The sequence below is a fragment of the Tinamus guttatus genome, unplaced genomic scaffold (genome assembly GCF_059628265.1).
Source record: "Tinamus guttatus ecotype Peru unplaced genomic scaffold, ASM5962826v1 Tinamus_guttatus_pri_ptg001314l, whole genome shotgun sequence".
Taxonomy (NCBI): Eukaryota; Metazoa; Chordata; class Aves; order Tinamiformes; family Tinamidae; genus Tinamus; species Tinamus guttatus.
The window spans coordinates 1-24,839 of NW_028289848.1; the positions used below are offsets into that span (position 1 = coordinate 1).

The 24,839-nt window shown below is 64.4% G+C and overlaps 2 protein-coding genes across 2 annotated transcripts; both read right to left on the reverse strand.

Moving 5' to 3' along the window:
• Nucleotides 1-34: 34 nt before the first annotated feature.
• On the reverse strand, nucleotides 35-13,254 carry LOC148590484 (structural maintenance of chromosomes protein 1A-like; the record flags this gene model as incomplete). The annotated part of the gene is made up of 4 exons (XM_088538988.1): nucleotides 13,135-13,254; nucleotides 11,818-12,010; nucleotides 1,605-1,713; nucleotides 35-97 (listed from the first exon to the last, which is right to left on the reverse strand). Coding segments are annotated over exons 1-4 (474 nt in total), but the record flags the coding sequence as incomplete, so codon positions are not given.
• An 882-nt stretch (nucleotides 13,255-14,136) lies between these two features.
• On the reverse strand, nucleotides 14,137-24,132 carry LOC148590485 (vasopressin V2 receptor-like). The gene is made up of 3 exons (XM_088538989.1): nucleotides 24,077-24,132; nucleotides 21,282-21,727; nucleotides 14,137-14,315 (listed from the first exon to the last, which is right to left on the reverse strand). The coding sequence occupies exons 1-3, from the start codon at nucleotides 24,130-24,132 to the stop codon at nucleotides 14,137-14,139; spliced, it is 681 nt and encodes a 226-aa protein (XP_088395115.1).
• Between the last annotated feature and the right edge of the window lie 707 nt (nucleotides 24,133-24,839).

Sequence of the window (24,839 nt, forward strand, 5' to 3'; positions counted from 1 at the left end):
TGTGGGAGGCCAACGGGGGTCACTGGGGACACACAATATCCTCCAAGAGCGCCGTGCGCTCCTTGGGGTTCTTCATGGCGATGGACTCCACGGCGCCCTATGGAGGCCGCGCGTTGGTAGAGGCCCACGGGGGCCATTGAGGGTCATTGGGGATGTGTAGGACATGTGGGAGGCCAATGAGAGTCATTGGGGATGTGTGGGAGGCCAATGTGAGTCATTGCGGACATGTATGAGGACAACAGGGGTCATTGGGGACACGTGTGAGGCCAACAGGGTCATTGGGGACATGTGGGAGGTCAATGGGGTCACTGGGGACATGTGGGAGGCCAATGGGAGTCATTGGGGACACTGGGGACGTGTGGGAGGCCAACGGGGTCATTTGGGACACTGGGGACATGTGGGAGGCCAATGGGGGCCATTTGGGACACCTGTGAGGCCCAATGGGGGTCACTGGGGCCGTGTGGGAGGCCAGTGAGGGTCATTGGGGATGTGAGGACAACAGGGGTCATTGGGGACACTTGGGAGGCCAATGGGGGTCCCTGGGGACACTTGGGAGGCCAGCGCGGGTCATTGGGGACATTGGGGCCGTGTGGGAGGCCAACAGGGTCATTGCGGACATGTAGGAGGCCAATGGGGGTCATTGGGGACATGTAGGAGGCCAACGGGGGTCATTGGGGCCGTGTGCGAGGCCAGCAGGGGCCATTGGGGACACTCGGGACACGTGTGAGGCCAAGGGGGGTCATTGGGGACACTTGGGAGGTCAACGGGGATCACTGGGGACACTTGGGAGGCCAATGGGGGTCATTGGGGACATGTAGGAGGCCAACAGGGTCATTGGGGACACTTGGGAGGCCAATGGGGTCATTGGGGACATGTAGGAGGCCAACAGGGTCATTGGGGACACTTGGGAGGCCAATGGGTGCCATTGGGGACGTGTGGGAGGCCAACGGGGGTCATTGGGGACACTCAGGAGGACAACAGGGGTCACTGGGGACACTTGGGACACTTGAGAGGCCAATGGGGGTCATTGGGGACACTCAGGAGGCCAAGGGGGGTCATTGGGGACACTGGGGACACGTGTGAGGCCAAGGGGGGTCATTGGGGACATGTAGGAGGCCAACAGGGTCATTGGGGACACTTGGGAGGCCAATGGGGGTCATTGGGGACATGTAGGAGGCCAACGGGGTCATTGGGGACACTTGGGAGGCCAATGGGGTCACTGGGGACACCTGGGAGGCCAAGGGGCGTCACTGGGGACGTGTGTGAGGCCAATGGGGGTCATTGGGGACACGTGTGAGGCCAACAGGGATCATTGGGGACACTTGGGAGGCCAATGGGGTCACTGGGGACACTTGGGAGGCCAAGGGGCGTCACTGGGGACATGTAGGAGGCCAACAGGGTCATTGGGGACACTTGGGAGGCCAATGGTGTCATTGGGGTCACTTGGGAGGCCAATGGGGGTCATTGGGGACACTTGGGACACGTGTGAGGCCAACAGGGGTCACTGGGGACATGTGGGAGACCAATGGGGGTCACTGGGGACACTGGGGCCCTGTGTGTGGCCCCGGGTGTCACCGCGTCCCCGCCGCGTCCCCGCGCCCCACCTGGAACACCAGGAAGTTGCGCGCCTTGATGAGGATCCCCAGCTTCTCCAGCTCCTCGCTGTACTCGCTCAGCTGCACCACGCGGTTGTTGATCTTGTACTCGGAGGAGCTGCCTGCGCGGGACGGCGGTGTCACCGGGACGGCGGCGGCACCGTCACAACCGTGTCACCGGGACGGTGGTGTCACCGGGACGACGGCGGCACCGTCACAACCGTGTCACCGGGACGGCGGTGTCACCGGGACGACGGCGGCACCGTCACAACCGTGTCACCGGGACAGGCGGCGTCACTGGGACAGGCGGCGTCACCGTCACAACCGTGTCACTGGGACGACGGTGTCACCGGGACGGGTGGCGGCACCGGGATGACGGCGGCACCGTCACAACCGTGTCCCCAGGACAGCTGCGGCACCGGGACGGCAGCGTCACCGGGACAACCGTGTCACCAGGACAGGCGGCGTCACCGGGACAACGGCGGCACCGTCACAACCGTGTCACCGGGACGGCGGTGTCACCGGGACGGGTGGCGGCACCGGGACGACCGCATCACCGGGACGGCAGCGTCACTGGGACAACCACATCACCAGGACAGGCGGCGGCACCAGGACGGCAGCGTCACCGGGACGGGCGGCGGCACCGGGACGACCGCGTCACCGGGACAGCGCTGTCATCGGCATGGCACTGTCACCGGCACAACCACGTCACCAGCGCGGCGCTGTCACCATCACGGTGGAACCACCGGCACGGCCGTGTCACCGGCACTGTCCCCATGTCCCCACAGTGTCACCGCAGTGTCCCCGTGTCCCTGCAGTGCCCTCCCTGTCCCCATCCCCGCAGTGTCCCCATGATCTCTGCACGGTGTCCCCATGTCTCCACGATGTCCCCATGTCCCCGCGGTGTCCCCATGATGTCCCCATGGTGTCCCCATGGTGTCCCCGCGGTGTCACCTACCCACGATGACCCTCGCGAAGGTCCTGTCCTCGTCCCCGTCCTCCCCGTACACCATGCTGACCAGCGTGTCCCCATGATGTCCCCATGGTGTCCCCATGGTGTCCCCGCGGTGTCACCTACCCACGATGACCCTCGCGAAGGTCCTGTCCTCGTCCCCGTCCTCCCCGTACACCATGCTGACCAGCGTGTCCCCATGATGTCCCCATGGTGTCCCCATGGTGTCCCCGCGGTGTCACCTACCCACGATGACCCTCGCGAAGGTCCTGTCCTCGTCCCCGTCCTCCCCGTACACCATGCTGACCAGCGTGTCCCCATGATGTCCCCATGGTGTCCCCATCCCCATGGTGTCCCCACGGTGTCCCCATCCCCATGGTGTCCCCGCGGTGTCACCTACCCACGATGACCCTCGCGAAGGTCCTGTCCTCGTCCCCGTCCTCCCCGTACACCATGCTGACCAGCGTGTCCCCATGATGTCCCCATGGTGTCCCCATCTCCATGGTGTCCCCATGATGTCCCCATGGTGTCCCCATCTCAACGGTGTCCCCACGGTGTCACCTACCCACGATGACCCTCGCGAAGGTCCTGTCCTCGTCCCCGTCCTCCCCGTACACCATGCTGACCAGCGTGTCCCCATGATGTCCCCATGGTGTCCCCATCTCCATGGTGTCCCCATGGTGTCCCCATGGTGTCCCCGCGGTGTCACCTACCCACGATGACCCTCGCGAAGGTCCTGTCCTCGTCCCCGTCCTCCCCGTACACCATGCTGACCAGCGTGTCCCCATGATGTCCCCATGGTGTCCCCATCCCCATGGTGTCCCCACGGTGTCACCTACCCACGATGACCCTCGCGAAGGTCCTGTCCTCGTCCCCGTCCTCCCCGTACACCATGCTGACCAGCGTGTCCCCATGATGTCCCCATGGTGTCCCCATGGTGTCACCTACCCACGATGACCCTCGCGAAGGTCCTGTCCTCGTCCCCGTCCTCCCCGTACACCATGCTGACCAGCGTGTCCCCATGATGTCCCCATGGTGTCCCCATGGTGTCCCCACGGTGTCACCTACCCACGATGACCCTCGCGAAGGTCCTGTCCTCGTCCCCGTCCTCCCCGTACACCACGCTGACCAGCGTGTCCCCATGATGTCCCCATGGTGTCCCCATCCCCATGGTGTCCCCGCGGTGTCACCTACCCACGATGACCCTCGCGAAGGTCCTGTCCTCGTCCCCGTCCTCCCCGTACACCATGCTGACCAGCGTGTCCCCATGATGTCCCCACGGTGTCCCCATCCCCATGGTGTCCCCGCGGTGTCACCTACCCACGATGACCCTCGCGAAGGTCCTGTCCTCGTCCCCGTCCTCCCCGTACACCATGCTGACCAGCGTGTCCCCATGATGTCCCCATGGTGTCCCCACGGTGTCCCCGCGGTGTCACCTACCCACGATGACCCTCGCGAAGGTCCCGTCCTCGTCCCCGTCCTCCCCGTACACCATGCTGACCAGCGTGTCCCCATGATGTCCCCATGGTGTCCCCATCTCAACGGTGTCCCCGCGGTGTCACCTACCCACGATGACCCTCGCGAAGGTCCCGTCCTCGTCCCCGTCCTCCCCGTACACCATGCTGACCAGCGTGTCCCCATGATGTCCCCATGGTGTCCCCATCTCAATGGTGTCCCCATGATGTCCCCATGGTGTCCCCATCCCCATGGTGTCCCCGCGGTGTCACCTACCCACGATGACCCTCGCGAAGGTCCTGTCCTCGTCCCCGTCCTCCCCGTACACCATGCTGACCAGCGTGTCCCCATGATGTCCCCATGGTGTCCCCATGGTGTCCCCACGGTGTCACCTACCCACGATGACCCTCGCGAAGGTCCTGTCCTCGTCCCCGTCCTCCCCGTACACCATGCTGACCAGCGTGTCCCCATGATGTCCCCATGGTGTCCCCATGGTGTCCCCACGGCGTCACCTACCCACGATGACCCTCGCGAAGGTCCTGTCCTCGTCCCCGTCCTCCCCGTACACCATGCTGACCAGCGTGTCCCCATGATGTCCCCATGGTGTCCCCATGGTGTCCCCGCGGTGTCACCTACCCACGATGACCCTCGCGAAGGTCCTGTCCTCGTCCCCGTCCTTCCCGTACACCATGCTGACCAGCGTGTCCCCATGATGTCCCCATGGTGTCCCCATGGTGTCCCCGCGGTGTCACCTACCCACGATGACCCTCGCGAAGGTCCTGTCCTCGTCCCCGTCCTCCCCGTACACCATGCTGACCAGCGTGTCCCCATGATGTCCCCATGGTGTCCCCATGGTGTCCCCGCGGTGTCACCTACCCACGATGACCCTCGCGAAGGTCCTGTCCTCGTCCCCGTCCTCCCCGTACACCATGCTGACCAGCGTGTCCCCATGATGTCCCCATGGTGTCCCCATCTCAACGGTGTCCCCGCGGTGTCACCTACCCACGATGACCCTCGCGAAGGTCCTGTCCTCGTCCCCGTCCTCCCCGTACACCATGCTGACCAGCGTGTCCCCATGATGTCCCCATGGTGTCCCCATGGTGTCCCCACGGTGTCACCTACCCACGATGACCCTCGCGAAGGTCCTGTCCTCGTCCCCGTCCTCCCCGTACACCATGCTGACCAGCGTGTCCCCATGATGTCCCCATGGTGTCCCCATCTCAACGGTGTCCCCACGGTGTCACCTACCCACGATGACCCTCGCGAAGGTCCTGTCCTCGTCCCCGTCCTCCCCGTACACCATGCTGACCAGCGTGTCCCCATGATGTCCCCATGGTGTCCCCATGGTGTCCCCACGGTGTCACCTACCCACGATGACCCTCGCGAAGGTCCTGTCCTCGTCCCCGTCCTCCCCGTACACCATGCTGACCAGCGTGTCCCCATGATGTCCCCATGGTGTCCCCATGGTGTCCCCACGGTGTCACCTACCCACGATGACCCTCGCGAAGGTCCTGTCCTCGTCCCCGTCCTCCCCGTACACCATGCTGACCAGCGTGTCCCCATGATGTCCCCATGGTGTCCCCATCCCCATGGTGTCCCCGCGGTGTCACCTACCCACGATGACCCTCGCGAAGGTCCTGTCCTCGTCCCCGTCCTCCCCATACACCATGCTGACCAGCGTGTCCCCATGATGTCCCCATGGTGTCCCCATCTCAACGGTGTCCCCGTGGTGTCACCTACCCACGATGACCCTCGCGAAGGTCCTGTCCTCGTCCCCGTCCTCCCCGTACACCATGCTGACCAGCGTGTCCCCATGATGTCCCCATGGTGTCCCCATGGTGTCCCCGCGGTGTCACCTACCCACGATGACCCTCGCGAAGGTCCTGTCCTCGTCCCCGTCCTCCCCGTACACCATGCTGACCAGCGTGTCCCCATGATGTCCCCACGGTGTCCCCATCCCCATGGTGTCCCCGCGGTGTCACCTACCCACGATGACCCTCGCGAAGGTCCTGTCCTCGTCCCCGTCCTCCCCGTACACCATGCTGACCAGCGTGTCCCCATGATGTCCCCATGGTGTCCCCATCTCAACGGTGTCCCCGCGGTGTCACCTACCCACGATGACCCTCGCGAAGGTCCTGTCCTCGTCCCCGTCCTCCCCGTACACCATGCTGACCAGCGTGTCCCCATGATGTCCCCATGGTGTCCCCATGGTGTCCCCGCGGTGTCACCTACCCACGATGACCCTCGCGAAGGTCCCGTCCTCGTCCCCGTCCTCCCCGTACACCATGCTGACCAGCGTGTCCCCATGATGTCCCCATGGTGTCCCCATGGTGTCCCCGCGGTGTCACCTACCCACGATGACCCTCGCGAAGGTCCTGTCCTCGTCCCCGTCCTCCCCGTACACCATGCTGACCAGCGTGTCCCCATGATGTCCCCATGGTGTCCCCATGGTGTCCCCGCGGTGTCACCTACCCACGATGACCCTCGCGAAGGTCCTGTCCTCGTCCCCGTCCTCCCCGTACACCATGCTGACCAGCGTGTCCCCATGATGTCCCCATGGTGTCCCCATGGTGTCCCCACGGTGTCACCTACCCACGATGACCCTCGCGAAGGTCCTGTCCTCGTCCCCGTCCTCCCCGTACACCATGCTGACCAGCGTGTCCCCATGATGTCCCCATGGTGTCCCCATCCCCATGGTGTCCCCACGGTGTCACCTACCCACGATGACCCTCGCGAAGGTCCTGTCCTCGTCCCCGTCCTCCCCGTACACCATGCTGACCAGCGTGTCCCCATGATGTCCCCATGGTGTCCCCATCCCCATGGTGTCCCCGCGGTGTCACCTACCCACGATGACCCTCGCGAAGGTCCTGTCCTCGTCCCCGTCCTCCCCGTACACCATGCTGACCAGCGTGTCCCCATGATGTCCCCGTGGTGTCCCCATGGTGTCCCCGCGGTGTCACCTACCCACGATGACCCTCGCGAAGGTCCTGTCCTCGTCCCCGTCCTCCCCGTACACCATGCTGACCAGCGTGTCCCCATGATGTCCCCACGGTGTCCCCATCCCCATGGTGTCCCCACGGTGTCACCTACCCACGATGACCCTCGCGAAGGTCCTGTCCTCGTCCCCGTCCTCCCCGTACACCATGCTGACCAGCGTGTCCCCATGATGTCCCCATGGTGTCCCCATGGTGTCCCCACGGTGTCACCTACCCACGATGACCCTCGCGAAGGTCCTGTCCTCGTCCCCGTCCTCCCCGTACACCATGCTGACCAGCGTGTCCCCATGATGTCCCCATGGTGTCCCCACGGTGTCCCCGCGGTGTCACCTACCCACGATGACCCTCGCGAAGGTCCCGTCCTCGTCCCCGTCCTCCCCGTACACCATGCTGACCAGCGTGTCCCCATGATGTCCCCATGGTGTCCCCATCCCCATGGTGTCCCCGCGGTGTCACCTACCCACGATGACCCTCGCGAAGGTCCCGTCCTCGTCCCCGTCCTCCCCGTACACCATGCTGACCAGCGTGTCCCCATGATGTCCCCATGGTGTCCCCACGGTGTCCCCGCGGTGTCACCTACCCACGATGACCCTCGCGAAGGTCCCGTCCTCGTCCCCGTCCTTCCCGTACACCATGCTGACCAGCGTGTCCCCATGATGTCCCCATGGTGTCCCCATGGTGTCCCCGCGGTGTCACCTACCCACGATGACCCTCGCGAAGGTCCCGTCCTCGTCCCCGTCCTCCCCGTACACCATGCTGACCAGCGTGTCCCCATGGTGTCCCCATGGTGTCCCCATGGTGTCCCCACGGTGTCACCTACCCACGATGACCCTCGCGAAGGTCCTGTCCTCGTCCCCGTCCTCCCCGTACACCATGCTGACCAGCGTGTCCCCATGATGTCCCCATGGTGTCCCCATGGTGTCCCCGCGGTGTCACCTACCCACGATGACCCTCGCGAAGGTCCTGTCCTCGTCCCCGTCCTCCCCGTACACCATGCTGACCAGCGTGTCCCCATGATGTCCCCATGGTGTCCCCATCCCCATGGTGTCCCCGCGGTGTCACCTACCCACGATGACCCTCGCGAAGGTCCTGTCCTCGTCCCTGTCCTCCCCGTACACCATGCTGACCAGCGTGTCCCCATGATGTCCCCATGGTGTCCCCATGGTGTCCCCACGGTGTCACCTACCCACGATGACCCTCGCGAAGGTCCTGTCCTCGTCCCCGTCCTCCCCGTACACCATGCTGACCAGCGTGTCCCCATGATGTCCCCATGGTGTCCCCATCTCCATGGTGTCCCCACGGTGTCACCTACCCACGATGACCCTCGCGAAGGTCCTGTCCTCGTCCCCGTCCTCCCCGTACACCATGCTGACCAGCGTGTCCCCATGATGTCCCCATGGTGTCCCCATCCCCATGGTGTCCCCGCGGTGTCACCTACCCACGATGACCCTCGCGAAGGTCCTGTCCTCGTCCCCGTCCTCCCCGTACACCATGCTGACCAGCGTGTCCCCATGATGTCCCCATGGTGTCCCCATCCCCATGGTGTCCCCACGGTGTCACCTACCCACGATGACCCTCGCGAAGGTCCTGTCCTCGTCCCCGTCCTCCCCGTACACCATGCTGACCAGCGTGTCCCCATGATGTCCCCATGGTGTCCCCATGGTGTCCCCACGGTGTCACCTACCCACGATGACCCTCGCGAAGGTCCTGTCCTCGTCCCCGTCCTCCCCGTACACCATGCTGACCAGCGTGTCCCCATGATGTCCCCACGGTGTCCCCATCCCAATGGTGTCCCCATGGTGTCACCTACCCACGATGACCCTCGCGAAGGTCCTGTCCTCGTCCCCGTCCTCCCTGTACACCATGCTGACCAGCGTGTCCCCATGATGTCCCCATGGTGTCCCCATCTCAACGGTGTCCCCACGGTGTCACCTACCCACGATGACCCTCGCGAAGGTCCTGTCCTCGTCCCCGTCCTCCCCGTACACCATGCTGACCAGCGTGTCCCCATGATGTCCCCATGGTGTCCCCATGGTGTCCCCGCGGTGTCACCTACCCACGATGACCCTCGCGAAGGTCCTGTCCTCGTCCCCGTCCTCCCCGTACACCATGCTGACCAGCGTGTCCCCACGATGTCCCCATGGTGTCCCCATGGTGTCCCCACGGTGTCACCTACCCACGATGACCCTCGCGAAGGTCCTGTCCTCGTCCCCGTCCTCCCCGTACACCATGCTGACCAGCGTGTCCCCATGATGTCCCCATGGTGTCGCCATCCCCATGGTGTCCCCGCGGTGTCACCTACCCACGATGACCCTCGCGAAGGTCCTGTCCTCGTCCCCGTCCTCCCCGTACACCATGCTGACCAGCGTGTCCCCATGATGTCCCCATGGTGTCCCCATGGTGTCCCCACGGTGTCACCTACCCACGATGACCCTCGCGAAGGTCCTGTCCTCGTCCCCGTCCTCCCCGTACACCATGCTGACCAGCGTGTCCCCATGATGTCCCCATGGTGTCCCCATCTCCATGGTGTCCCCGCGGTGTCACCTACCCACGATGACCCTTGCGAAGGTCCTGTCCTCGTCCCCGTCCTCCCCGTACACCATGCTGACCAGCGTGTCCCCATGATGTCCCCATGGTGTCCCCATCCCCATGGTGTCCCCACGGTGTCACCTACCCACGATGACCCTCGCGAAGGTCCTGTCCTCGTCGCCGTCCTCCCCGTACACCATGCTGACCAGCGTGTCCCCATGATGTCCCCATGGTGTCCCCATCTCAATGGTGTCCCCATGGTGTCCCCATCCCCATGATGTCCCCATGGTGTCCCCATCCCCATGGTGTCCCCACGGTGTCACCTACCCACGATGACCCTCGCGAAGGTCCTGTCCTCGTCCCCGTCCTCCCCGTCCACCATGCTGACCAGCGTGTCCCCATGATGTCCCCATGGTGTCCCCATGATGTCCCCATGGTGTCCCCATCCCCATGGTGTCCCCACAGTGTCACCTACCCACGATGACCCTCGCGAAGGTCCTGTCCTCGTCCCCGTCCTCCCCGTACACCATGCTGACCAGCGTGTCCCCATGATGTCCCCATGGTGTCCCCATGGTGTCCCCGCGGTGTCACCTACCCACGATGACCCTCGCGAAGGTCCTGTCCTCGTCCCCGTCCTCCCCGTACACCATGCTGACCAGCGTGTCCCCATGATGTCCCCATGGTGTCCCCATCCCCATGGTGTCCCCGCGGTGTCACCTACCCACGATGACCCTCGCGAAGGTCCTGTCCTCGTCCCCGTCCTCCCCGTACACCATGCTGACCAGCGTGTCCCCATGATGTCCCCATGGTGTCCCCATGGTGTCCCCGCGGTGTCACCTACCCACGATGACCCTCGCGAAGGTCCTGTCCTCGTCCCCGTCCTCCCCGTACACCATGCTGACCAGCGTGTCCCCATGATGTCCCCATGGTGTCCCCATCTCCACGGTGTCCCCGCGGTGTCACCTACCCACGATGACCCTCGCGAAGGTCCTGTCCTCGTCCCCGTCCTCCCCGTACACCATGCTGACCAGCGTGTCCCCATGATGTCCCCATGGTGTCCCCATGGTGTCCCCGCGGTGTCACCTACCCACGATGACCCTCGCGAAGGTCCTGTCCTCGTCCCCGTCCTCCCCGTACACCATGCTGACCAGCGTGTCCCCATGATGTCCCCATGGTGTCCCCATGGTGTCCCCGCGGTGTCACCTACCCACGATGACCCTCGCGAAGGTCCTGTCCTCGTCCCCGTCCTCCCCGTACACCATGCTGACCAGCGTGTCCCCATGATGTCCCCATGGTGTCCCCATGGTGTCCCCACGGTGTCACCTACCCACGATGACCCTCGCGAAGGTCCTGTCCTCGTCCCCGTCCTCCCCGTACACCATGCTGACCAGCGTGTCCCCATGATGTCCCCATGGTGTCCCCACGGTGTCACCTACCCACGATGACCCTCGCGAAGGTCCTGTCCTCGTCCCCGTCCTCCCCGTACACCATGCTGACCAGCGTGTCCCCATGATGTCCCCATGGTGTCCCCACGGTGTCCCCACGGTGTCACCTACCCACGATGACCCTCGCGAAGGTCCTGTCCTCGTCCCCGTCCTCCCCGTACACCATGCTGACCAGCGTGTCCCCATGATGTCCCCATGGTGTCCCCACGGTGTCCCCACGGTGTCACCTACCCACGATGACCCTCGCGAAGGTCCTGTCCTCGTCCCCGTCCTCCCCGTACACCATGCTGACCAGCGTGTCCCCATGATGTCCCCATGGTGTCCCCATCCCCATGGTGTCCCCGCGGTGTCACCTACCCACGATGACCCTCGCGAAGGTCCTGTCCTCGTCCCCGTCCTCCCCGTACACCATGCTGACCAGCGTGTCCCCATGATGTCCCCATGGTGTCCCCATGGTGTCCCCACGGTGTCACCTACCCACGATGACCCTCGCGAAGGTCCTGTCCTCGTCCCCGTCCTCCCCGTACACCATGCTGACCAGCGTGTCCCCATGATGTCCCCATGGTGTCCCCATCCCCATGGTGTCCCCGCGGTGTCACCTACCCACGATGACCCTCGCGAAGGTCCTGTCCTCGTCCCCGTCCTCCCCGTACACCATGCTGACCAGCGTGTCCCCATGATGTCCCCATGGTGTCCCCATCCCCATGGTGTCCCCGCGGTGTCACCTACCCACGATGACCCTCGCGAAGGTCCTGTCCTCGTCCCCGTCCTCCCCGTACACCATGCTGACCAGCGTGTCCCCATGATGTCCCCATGGTGTCCCCATGGTGTCCCCGCGGTGTCACCTACCCACGATGACCCTCGCGAAGGTCCTGTCCTCGTCCCCGTCCTCCCCGTACACCATGCTGACCATGGCGCGGTTGGCGGCCGGTTTCCCCACGGGCGCCCCGTGGATCAGGTCCCGCAGCGTCTTCACCCGCAGGTTGCTGGTCTTCTCGCCCAGCACGAAGCTGATGGCGTCCATGAGGTTGGACTTGCCTGGGGGGCGGAGCCGGGGACGTGAGGGGGCGGGGCTAGAGCCATGGAGGGGGCGGGGCCGCGATGGGGGCGGAGACAGAGCCTGGGGGCGGGGCCACGATGGGGGGCGGGGCCACGATGGGGGGCAGAGACAGAGCCATAGGGACAGGGCCAGAGCCATGGGGGGCGGGGCCACGATGGGGGCGGGGCCAGAGTCATGGGGGCGGGGCCACGATGGGGGGCGGAGACGGCGCCATGGGGGCGGGGCCGCGATGGGGGCGGGGCCTCGGTCATGGGGGCGGAGCCACAATGGGGGCAGGGCCTCAGCCATGGGGGGCGGAGCCACGGCCGTGAGGGGGCGGGGCTAGAGCCATGGGGGGCGGGGCCTCGGCCATGGGGGCGGAGCCAAGGCCGTGGGGGCGGGGCCACATTGGGGGCGGGGCCTCAGCCATGGGGGCGGGGCTGGGGCCTCAGCAATGGGGGTGGAGCCAGGGCCGTGGGGGTGGGGCCAGGGCCATGGGGGGCGGAGCCGCGGGGCATCGTGGGAGGGACGTGGAGGGCCCCAGAGCATCATGGGAGGGAAGTCAAAGGCCCCAGAGCATCATGGGAGGGACAAAAGTACCCACAAGGCATCATGGGAGGGACATGGCGGCCTGCAGGGCATCATGGGAGGGATGTGGAGGGCCCCAAGGCACCATGGGAGGGACATGGCGGCCTGCGGGGTGTCATGGAAGGCACATGGGGGTCCCCAAGGCATCATGGGAGGGAAGTCAAAGGCCCCAAGGTATCATGGGAGGAACATGGCGGCCTATGGGGGGTCATGGGCAAAACATGGCGGCCTGCAGGGCATCATGGGATGGATGTGGAGGGCCCCAAAGCATCATGGGAGGGACAAAGGGACCCGCAAGGCACCATGGGAGGGACATGGCGGCCTATGGGGGGTCATGGGCAAAACATGGCGGCCTGCAGGGCATCATGGGAGGGAAATGGCGGCCCGCGGGGCATCATGGGACACCCCCCCTCCCCCGAGCATCATGGGAAGCCCCCGAGGACCCGCAGAGCATCTCGGGACCCCCCCCTCCACCCCCCCCGGGCGGGGACGCGCAAAGCATGCCGGGACGGGGGGGGGGGGGGGGGGGGCTCACCGGAGCCGTTGGGGCCGATGATGGCCGTGAAGCGGCGGAAGGGCCCGATGATCTGGCGGCCCTTGTAGGACTTGAAGTTCTCGATCTCGATGAGCTTCAGGAAGCCCATGGCGCCGGGAACGCCGGGAATAACGGTGGGAATACCGGGAATAACGGCGGGAATACCGGGAATAACGGCGGGAATACCGGGAAAAGCGGCGGCAACGACGGTGATGGCGGCGGCGCCGCGAGAGCGGGAAACGGCGGCGCCTACGGCAGCCGCCGAGGGACACGGCGGGGCGCGTTCTCGCGAGACCGCCCGCCCCGCGCGCGCTCATTGGCTGCGGCCGCTCCCGCCCCGCGCGGGGAGGGGGGAGAAACCGGAGGGGGGCGGTGCTAGAGCGCGCTCATTTGCATACGCGCGCTGATTGGCTGCGGCTGCTCCCCCCCCGCCCCGCGCGGGGAGGGGGGAGAAAACGGAGGGGGGCGGTGCTAGCGCGCGCTCATTTGCATACGCGCGCTGATTGGCTGCGGCCGCTCCCGCCCCGCGCGGGGAGGGGGGAGAAACCGGAGGGGGGCGGTGCTGGCGCGCGCTCATTTGCATAGCGCGCGCTGATTGGCTGCGGCTGCTCCTCGTCTCCCGCCCCGCGCGGGGAGGGGGGAGAAACCGGAGGGGGGGCGGTGCTGGCGCGCGCTCATTTGCATACGCGCGCTGATTGGCTGCGGCTGCTCCCCACCCCCTCCCCCGCCTCCCGCCCCGCGCGGGGAGGGGGGAGAAACAGGAGAGGGGGCGGTGCTGCCGCGCGCTCATTTGCATACGCGCGCTGATTGGCTGCGCCGGAGGGGGGGGTCGTGCCATAGTGCCTTTATTGGTGCAGGCGCGCGCAAGCCCCGCCCGCACCCCGCGCAAGCCCCGCCCCCCCCGCCACCGTACAACATGGCGCCGCCCGCGCTGGCGCCGCGTCCGCCCGCGGTTACCGCCCCCCCGTGCAACGCGTCCCCCCGCGCCGTGAGTTCCGCGCGCTAAAGGGTCCCCCCCGCGGTAGTGTCCCCTCCGGAGCGGCGACAGCGGCGACAGCGGCGACAGGGACACAGGAGGCGCCGCATGGCCCGGGACACGCTGGGGCTGAAGGCCGCGTAGACCCAGGGGTTGGTGCAGCTGTTGAGGCTGGCCAGGAGCATCAGGATGGTGAAGGCTGGACCTGGAGGGGGGGGGACAGCAGGAGGGGGTCACCCGTGGGGGGGGGATGTCCCCATGGTGTCCCCAAGGTGGCACCGTGTGGCCAGGCTGCCCACGTCGCCACAATGGCTCCCCATCGCCATACTGTCCTCATAATGCCCCAATGTTGTCCCCATGTCCCCACGGTGTCCCCATGGTGTCCCCATGTCCCCATGATGTCTCCATCATCTCCCCATGATCTCCCCATGATCTCCCCATGTCCTTATGGTGTCCCCATGGTGTCCCCATGATCTCCCCATGTTCTCCTGATGTCCCCATGGTGTCTCCATGTCCTTATAGTGTCTCCATGATCTCCCCATCATCTCCCCATGATTTCCCCATGTTCTCATGATGTCCCCATCATGTCCCCATCATGTCCCCATGGTGTCTCCATGGTGTCCCTATCATCTCCCCATCATCTCCCCATGGTTTTTCCATGTCCTTATGGTGTCTCCATGGTGTCCCCATGATCTCCCCATCATCTCCCCATGGTTTCTCCATGTCCTTATGGTGTCTCCATGATCTCCCCATCATCTCCCCATGATCTCCCCATGCTTTCTCCATGTCCTTATGGTGTCTCCATGGTGTCCCCATGGTGTCTCCATCATCTCCCAATGATCTCCCCATGGTTTCTCCATGTCCTTATGGTGTCTCCATGGTGTCCCCATCATCTCCCCATGATCTCCCCATGATCTCCCCATAGTTTCTCCATATCCTTATGGTGTCTCCATGGTATCCCCATGGTGTCCCCATCATCTCCCCATCATCTCCCCATGGTTTCTCCATGTCCTTATGGAGTCTCCATGGTGTCCCCATCATCTCCCCATTATCTCCCCATCATCTCCCCATGGTTTCTCCATGTCCTTATGGTGTCTCCATGATCTCCCCATCATCTCCCCATGATCTCATGATGTCCCAATGATCTCCCCATGATCTCTCCATGGTTTCTCCATGTCCCCATGATCTCCCCATAGTGTCCCCACGTCCCTCACCCTCGACGGGCGCCTCGGGGTCCCACACGGCCCACAGCTGCGCGCAGAAGAAGGGCGCCCACCCTCCCACGTAGTTGCCCAGCACGGCCAGGGCCATGCGGCGGCTCTTGGCGCGCGCGGGGCGCAGGGCGGCCGCGGGCCGCATGGCCGGGGCCAGCGCGGCCAGCAGGGCGGCCAGCAGCGCGGCGGGCGCCCCCAGCAGGGCCACCATGTCCCCATGTCCATGTCTCCATGGTGTCTCCATGGTGTCTCCATGATCTCCCCATCATCTCCCCATGTCCTTATGGTGTCTCCATGGTGTCTCCATGATCTCCCCATCATCTCCCCATGATCTCTCCATGGTTTCTCCATGTCCCCATGGTGTCTCCATGATCTCCCCATCATCTCCCCATGATCTCCCCATGCTTTCTCCATGTCCTTATGGTGTCTCCATGGTGTCCCCATGATCTCCCCATCATCTCCCCATGGTTTCTCCATGTCCTTATGGTGTCTCCATGGTGTCCCCATCATCTCCCCATCATCTCCCCATGGTTTCTCCATGTCCTTATGGTGTCTCCATGGTGTCCCCATCATCTCCCCATCATCTCCCCATGGTTTCTCCATGTCCTTATGGAGTCTCCATGGTGTCCCCATCATCTCCCCATCATCTCCCCATCATCTCCCCATGGTTTCCCCATGATCTCATGATGTCCCCACGTTGTCCCTCACCCTCGACGGGCGCCTCGGGGTCCCACACGGCCCACAGCTGCGCGCAGAAGAAGGGCGCCCACCCTCCCACGTAGTTGCCCAGCACGGCCAGGGCCATGCGGCGGCTCTTGGCGCGCGCGGGGCGCAGGGCGGCCGCGGGCCGCATGGCCGGGGCCAGCGCGGCCAGCAGGGCGGCCAGCAGCGCGGCGGGCGCCCCCAGCAGGGCCACCATGTCCCCATGTCCATGTCTCCATGGTGTCTCCATGGTGTCTCCATGATCTCCCCATCATCTCCCCATGTCCTTATGGTGTCTCCATGGTGTCTCCATGATCTCCCCATCATCTCCCCATGATCTCTCCATGGTTTCTCCATGTCCCCATGGTGTCTCCATGATCTCCCCATCATCTCCCCATGATCTCCCCATGCTTTCTCCATGTCCTTATGGTGTCTCCATGGTGTCCCCATGATCTCCCCATCATCTCCCCATGGTTTCTCCATGTCCTTATGGTGTCTCCATGGTGTCCCCATCATCTCCCCATCATCTCCCCATGGTTTCTCCATGTCCTTATGGTGTCTCCATGGTGTCCCCATCATCTCCCCATCATCTCCCCATGGTTTCTCCATGTCCTTATGGAGTCTCCATGGTGTCCCCATCATCTCCCCATCATCTCCCCATCATCTCCCCATGGTTTCTCCATGTCCTTATGGTGTCTCCATGATCTCCTGATCATCTCCCCATCATCTCCCCATCATCTCCCCATGGTTTCCCCATGATCTCGTGACGTCCCCACGTTGTCCCTCACCCTCGACGGGCGCCTCGGGGTCCCACACGGCCCACAGCTGCGCGCAGAAGAAGGGCGCCCACCCTCCCACGTAGTTGCCCAGCACGGCCAGGGCCATGCGGCGGCTCTTGGCGCGCGCGGGGCGCAGGGCGGCCGCGGGCCGCATGGCCGGGGCCAGCGCGGCCAGCAGGGCGGCCAGCAGCGCGGCGGGCGCCCCCAGCAGGGCCACCGTGTCCCCATGTCCCCATGGTGTCTCCATGGTGTCTCCATGATCTCCCAATGATCTCCCCATGTCCTTATGGTGTCTCCATGGTGTCTCCATGATGTCCCCATCATCTCCCCATGTCCCCATGATGTCCCCATGGTGTCTCCATGGTCTCCCCATCATCTCCCCATGATCTCCCCATGCTTTCTCCATGTCCTTATGGTGTCTCCATGGTGTCTCCATGGTGTCTCCATGATCTCCCCATCATCTCCCAATGATCTCCCCATGGTTTCTCCATGTCCTTATGGTGTCTCCATCATCTCCCCATGATCTCCCCATGGTTTCTCCATGTCCTTATGGTGTCTCCATGGTGTCCCCATCAGCTCCCCATGATCTCCCCATGGTTTCTCCATGTCCTTATGGTGTCTCCATCATCTCCCCATCATCTCCCAATGATCTCACCATGGTTTCTCCATGTCCTTATGGAGTCTCCATGGTGTCCCCATCATCTCCCCATCATCTCCCCATCATCTCCCCATGATGTCCCCACGTTCTCATGGTGTCCCCACGTTGTCCCTCACCCTCGACGGGCGCCTCGGGGTCCCACACGGCCCACAGCTGCGCGCAGAAGAAGGGCGCCCACCCTCCCACGTAGTTGCCCAGCACGGCCAGGGCCATGCGGCGGCTCTTGGCGCGCGCGGGGCGCAGGGCGGCCGCGGGCCGCATGGCCGGGGCCAGCGCGGCCAGCAGGGCGGCCAGCAGCGCGGCGGGCGCCCCCAGCAGGGCCACCATGTCCCCATGTCCATGTCCCCATGGTGTCTCCATGGTGTCTCCATGGTCTCCCAATGAGCTCCCCATGTCTTTATGGTGTCTCCATGGTGTCTCCATGATCTCCCCATGATCTCCCCATGTCCTTATGGTGTCTCCATGGTGTCTCCATGATCTCCCCATGATCTCCCCATCATCTCCCCATGGTTTCCCCATGTCCTTATGGTGTCTCCATGATCTCCCCATCATCTCCCCATCATCTCCCCATCATCTCCCCATGGTTTCTCCATGTCCTTATGGTGTCTCCATGGTGTCCCCATGGTGTCTCCATCATCTCCCCATCATCTCCCCATGGTTTCTCCATGTTCTTATGGTGTCCCCATCATCTCCCCATCATCTCCCAATGATCTCCCCATGGTTTCTCCATGTCCTTATGGTGTCTCCATGGTGTCCCCATCATCTCCCCATCATCTCCCAATGATCTCCCCATGGTTTCTCCATGTCCTTTGGTGTCTCCATGGTGTCCCCATGGTGTCTCCATCATCTCCCCATCATCTCCCCATCATCTCCCCATGGTTTCTCCATGTCCTTATGGTGTCTCCATGGTGTCCCCATCATCTCCCCATCATCTCCCCATCATCTCCCCATGGTTTCTCCATGTCCTTATGGTGTCTCCATGATCTCCCCATCATCTCCCCATGATCTCATGATGTCCCAATGGTCTCCCCATGATGTCCCCATGGTGTCCCCATGTCCCTCACCCTCGACGGGCGCCTCGGGGTCCCACACGGCCCACAGCTGCGCGCAGAAGAAGGGCGCCCACCCTCCCACGTAGTTGCCCAGCACGGCCAGGGCCATGCGGCGGCTCTTGGCGCGCGCGGGGCGCAGGGCGGCCGCGGGCCGCATGGCCGGGGCCAGCGCGGCCAGCAGGGTGGCCAGCAGCGCGGCGGGCGCCCCCAGCAGGGCCACCATGTCCCCATGTCCATGTCCCCATGGTGTCTCCATGGTGTCTCCATGATGTCCCCATCATCTCCCCATGTCCCCATGATGTCCCCATGCTGTCTCCATGATCTCCCCATGATCTCTCCATGGTTTCTCCATGTCCCCATGATGTCCCCATGGTGTCTCCATGGTCTCCCCATCATCTCCCCATGATCTCTCCATGCTTTCTCCATGTCCTTATGGCGTCTCCGTGGTGTCCCCATGCTGTCTCCATGATCTCCCCATCATCTCCCCATGATCTCCCCATGGTTTCCCCATGTTCTTATGGTGTCTCCATGATCTCCCCATCATCTCCCAATGATCTCCCCATGGTTTCTCCATGTCCTTATGGTGTCTCCATGGTGTCCCCATCATCTCCCCATCATCTCCCCATCATCTCCCCATGGTTTCTCCATGTCCTTATGGTGTCTCCATCATCTCCCCATCATCTCCCAATGATCTCCCCATGGTTTCTCCATGTCCTTATGGAGTCTCCATGGTGTCCCCATCATCTCCCCATGATCTCCCCATCATCTCCCCATGGTTTCTCCATGTCCTTATGGTGTCTCCATGATCTCCCCATCATCTCCCCATGATCTCCCCATGGTTTCTCCATGTCCTTATGGTGTCTCCATGGTGTCCCCATGATCTCCCCATCATCTCCCCATCATCTCCCCATGGTTTCTCCATGTCCTTATGGTGTCTCCATGGTGTCCCCATCATCTCCCAATGATCTCCCCATGGTTTCTCCATGTCCTTATGGTGTCTCCATGGTGTCCCCATGGTGTCTCCATCATCTCCCCATCATCTCCCCATGGTTTCCCCATGTTCTTATGGTGTCTCCATGATCTCCTGATCATCTCCCCATCATCTCCCCATCATCTCCCCATGATGTCCCCACGTTCTCATGGTGTCCCCACGTTGTCCCTCACCCTCGACGGGCGCCTCGGGGTCCCACACGGCCCACAGCTGCGCGCAGAAGAAGGGCGCCCACCCTCCCACGTAGTTGCCCAGCACGGCCAGGGCCATGCGGCGGCTCTTGGCGCGCGCGGGGCGCAGGGCGGCCGCGGGCCGCATGGCCGGGGCCAGCGCGGCCAGCAGGGCGGCCAGCAGCGCGGCGGGCGCCCCCAGCAGGGCCACCATGTCCCCATGTCCATGTCCCCATGGTGTCTCCATGGTGTCTCCATGATGTCCCCATCATCTCCCCATGTCCCCATGATGTCCCCATGGTGTCTCCATGATCTCCCCATCATCTCCCCATGATCTCTCCATGGTTTCTCCATGTCCTTATGGTGTCTCCATGGTGTCTCCATGATCTCCCCATCATCTCCCCATCATCTCCCCATCATCTCCCCATGGTTTCCCCATGTTCTTATGGTGTCTCCATGATCTCCCCATCATCTCCCAATGATCTCCCCATGGTTTCTCCATGTCCTTATGGTGTCTCCATGGTGTCCCCATCATCTCCCCATCATCTCCCCATCATCTCCCCATGGTTTCCCCATGTCCTTATGGTGTCTCCATGATCTCCTGATCATCTCCCCATCATCTCCCCATCATCTCCCCATGATGTCCCCACATTCTCATGGTGTCCCCACGTCCCTCACCCTCGACGGGCGCCTCGGGGTCCCACACGGCCCACAGCTGCGCGCAGAAGAAGGGCGCCCACCCTCCCACGTAGTTGCCCAGCACGGCCAGGGCCATGCGGCGGCTCTTGGCGCGCGCGGGGCGCAGGGCGGCCGCGGGCCGCATGGCCGGGGCCAGCGCGGCCAGCAGGGCGGCCAGCAGCGCGGCGGGCGCCCCCAGCAGGGCCACCATGTCCCCATGTCCCTGTCCCCATGGTGTCTCCATGGTGTCTCCATGATCTCCCCATGATCTCCCCATGTCCTTATGGTGTCTCCATGGTGTCTCCATCATCTCCCCATGATCTCCCCATCATCTCCCCATATCCCCATGATGTCCCCATGGTGCCTCCATGATCCCCCCATCATCTCCCCATGATCTCTCCATGGTTTCTCCATGTCCCCATGATGTCCCCATGGTGTCCCCATGGTGTCCCCATCATCTCCCCATGATCTCCCCATGGTTTCTCCATGTCCTTATGGTGTCTCCATGGTGTCCCCATCATCTCCCCATCATCTCCCCATGGTTTCTCCATGTCCTTATGGTGTCTCCATGGTGTCTCCATGATCTCCCCATCATCTCCCCATCATCTCCCCCTGGTTTCTCCATGTCCTTATGGTGTCTCCATCATCTCCCCATCATCTCCCAATGATCTCCCCATGGTTTCTCCATGTCCTTATGGAGTCTCCATCATCTCCCCATCATCTCCCCATCATCTCCCCATGGTTTCCCCATGTTCTTATGGTGTCTCCATGGTGTCCCCATCATCTCCCCATCATCTCCCCATCATCTCCCCATGGTTTCCCCATGTTCTTATGGTGTCTCCATGATCTCCCCATCATCTCCCCATGATCTCATGATGTCCCCATGGTGTCCCCATGATGTCCCCATGGTGTCCCCATGTCCCTCACCCTCGACGGGCGCCTCGGGGTCCCACACGGCCCACAGCTGCGCGCAGAAGAAGGGCGCCCACCCTCCCACGTAGTTGCCCAGCACGGCCAGGGCCATGCGGCGGCTCTTGGCGCGCGCGGGGCGCAGGGCGGCCGCGGGCCGCATGGCCGGGGCCAGCGCGGCCAGCAGGGCGGCCAGCAGCGCGGCGGGCGCCCCCAGCAGGGCCACCGCGGCCCACGTGACGTAGGCGCGCGCGCCCCACGGCGCCGCGAACGCCGCCCGGCAGTCGCGCGCCCCGCGCCGCCCCACGGGGCGCTGCGCGAAGATGGCCGCCTGCGGCAGCGCCAGCAGCAGGGCCAGCGCCCACGCCGTGCGCAGGGGGCCCCAGCGGGGACAGCGGGGACGGGGGCAGCGGGGGGGGACGCGGGGACGTGGGGGACATGGGGGGCTCGGGGAGCTTGAGGGACTTGGAGGACATGGGGGACATGGGGCACTTGGGGGACTTGAGGGGCATGGGGGACATGGAGGGGTTGGGGGACATGGGGGACATGGGGGACTTGGGGGACTTGATAGAGCTTGAGGACATGGGGCACTTGGGGGACATGGGGCACTTGGGGGACTTGGGGGATATGGGGGACTTGGGGGACATGGGGGACATATGGGGCTTGGGGGACATTGGGGACATATGGGGCTCAGGGGGCTTGGAGGACTTGGGGGACTTGGAGGACTTGGGGGACATGGGGGACATGGGGCCTTTGGGGGACTTGGGGGACATGGGGGGCTCAGGGAGCTTGAGGGACTTGGGGGACATGGGGGGCTCGGGGGACATGGGGAACATGGGGGACTTGGGGGATATGGGGGACTTGGGGGACTTGAGAGAGCTTGAGGACATGGGGCACTTGGGGGACATGGGGGACATGGAGGACTTGGGGGACTTGGGGCACTTGAGGCATATGGGTGACATGGAGGGCTCGGGGGACTTGAGGGACTTGGAGGACATGGGGGACATGGGGCACTTGGGGGATATGGGGGACTTGGGGGACACGGGGGACATGGGGGGCTCAGGGAGCTTGAGGGACTTGGAGGACATGGGGGACATGGGGCACTTGGGGGACATGGGGGACATATGGGGCTTGGGGGACATTGGGGACATATGGGGCTCAGGGGGCTTGGAGGACATGGGGGACATGGAGGACTTGGGGGACATGGGGCACTTGGGGGACATATGGGGCTTGGGGGACTTGAGAGACTTGGAGGACATGGGGGACTTGGGGCACTTGAGGGATATGGAGGACTTGGGGGACATGGGGGACATGGGGCCTTTGGGGGACTTGGGGGACATGGGGGACATGGAGGACTTGGGGGACATGGGGGACATGGGGCCTTTGGGGGACTTGGGGGACTTGGAGGACATGGGGAACATGGGGGGCTTGAGAGACCTTGAGGACATGGGGCTCTTGGGGGACATGGAGGACATGGAGGACTTGGGGGACATATGGGGCTTGGGGGACATTGGGGACATATGGGGCTCAGGGGACTTGAGGGACTTGGAGGACATGGGGCTCTTGGGGGACATGGGGGACATTGGGGACACGAGGGACTTAGGATTCTTGCAGGACATGGGGGACTTGGAGGACCTGGGGGACATGGGGGACTCAGGGGACTTGCAGGACATGGGGAGCTTTGGGGACATGGGGGACTTGGCCAGGCTGTGGCTGGTGGCCCCCATGGCCGGTCCCCAAGGTCCCCCTGGCCGCTGTCCTTGGTGTCCTCGGTGTCCTCGGTGTCCGCGTGTCCCCAGCGGGTGGCCCTGGTGTCCCCAGTGTCCCCGTGTCCCCAGGGGGTGGCCCCGCTGTCCCCTTGTCCCCCGGGGCGCTCGTCGCCGCCGTCCCCCTGTCCCCGATGGGGTCCCGGGGTCCCGTCCCCACCGTCCCCGCAGCCGCGGGCCCCGGGGTCCCCAATGTCCCCAATGTCCCCAATGTCCCCATGTCCCCCCCAGCAGCAGAGTCCCCTCCTAGCTCCATTGTCCCCATTGCCCCCATTGTCCCCATTGTCCCCATGTCCCCCCCAGCAGCAAAGCCCCCTCCTAGCCCCATTGTCCCCAATGTCCCCATTGTCCCCAATGTCCCTGGTGCCCCCCCAGCAGCAAAGCCCCCTCCTAGCCCCATTGTCCCCATTGTCCCCAACATCCCCATCTCCCCTTGCACCTCCGCGCTGTCCCCAAGGCCACCCCCATGACCGTCCCCGTGACTGTCCCTGTGACTGTCCCCAAGGCCACCATCTGCAGCATCCCCATTGACCCCCCTGTGACCGTCCCTGTCCCTGTCCCTGTGACTGTCCCCAAGGCCACCCACATTGTCCCCAGTGCCACCCCCATGACTGTCCCTGTGACTGTCCCTGTCCCTGTCCCCGTGACCGTCCCCAAGGCCACCCGCAGTGTCCCCAAGGCCACCTGCGGTGTCCCCAGGGCCATCTCCGTGCCCGTCCCTCTGACTGTCCCTGTCCCCGTGCCCGTCCCCAAGGCCACCCACATTGTCCCCAAGGCCACCACCTGCAGCATCCCCATTGCTGTCCCTCTGACTGTCCCTGTCCCCGTGACCGTCCCCAAGGCCACCACCCGCAGCGTCCCCAAGGCCACCCGCAGCGCCACCCCCTGCAGCATCCCCATTGCCGTCCCTGTCCCTGTCCCTGTCCCCCGCAGTGTCCCCAGGGCCACCACCCGCAGCATCCCCATTGCCGTCCCTGTCCCCGTGCCCGTCCCCAGTGCCCCCCGCACTGTCCCCAGCGCCCCCCGCGGCGTCCCCAGGGCCGGCACACGTCCCGGTGCCGCTCGTACGCCACGGCCACGGCGACGTAGGCGGAGGCGAACATGGCGGCGCCCTGGACGTACGCGGTGCCGCGACAGAGCGCGTCGGGGCCGCGGAACCGGCCGCCCGCGTCCCACAGCAGCCGCGGCAGCAGCGTCCCCAGCGCCACCGCCACGTCGGCCGCCGCCAGGTGACACAGGCCGCGGCGGAGGGGACGCGGCGGCCGCGGGGGACCGGCCGCCCCCGCCAGCGCCGCCAGCGCCAGCGCGTTGCCCCCCAGCGCCGCCGCCAGCGCCAGCGCCAGCACCGCCAGCTCGGCCGCCAGCAGCGCCGCGTCGCGGGGGGGCTCCGACGGCCACGGGGACGACGGGGACGTTGGGGGCGTTGGGGACGTTGGGGACGTTGGGGGCATTGGGGACAATGGGGACAATGGGGACATTGGGGACATGGGGGGCATTGGGGACGTTGAGGTTGACAATGGTGGAGGCCACCAGGATGGGGACATCGATACCTGCAGAGACAAGGACATGGGGACAATTGGGGACATGCACAAAGAAGTCACATTGCAACATGGGGACATGGTGCAATGGGGGGACACCCATGGGGGACATGGGGACATGCACAAAAGTGTCATGGTGCAACATGGGGACATGCACAAAATGGTCATGGTGCAATAAGGGGACACACATGGGGGACATGGGTGACATGGGGACATGCACAAAGGGACCACATTGCAACATGGGGACATGGTGCAATAAGGGGACACCCATA

Coding starts and splice junctions, on each gene's coding strand:
- LOC148590485 (XM_088538989.1), bottom strand. CDS start 24,132: ATGTTCGCCTCCGCCTACGTCGCCGTGGCCGTGGCGTACGAGCGGCAC. Junction 21,728..24,076: donor TACGAGCGGCACCGGGACGT/GTGCCGGCCCTG, acceptor ATGTCCTCCAAG/TCCCTCAAGCTCCCCGAGCC. Junction 14,316..21,281: donor CCCCGAGGCGCCCGTCGAGG/GTGAGGGACATG, acceptor CCCCCCCTCCAG/GTCCAGCCTTCACCATCCTG.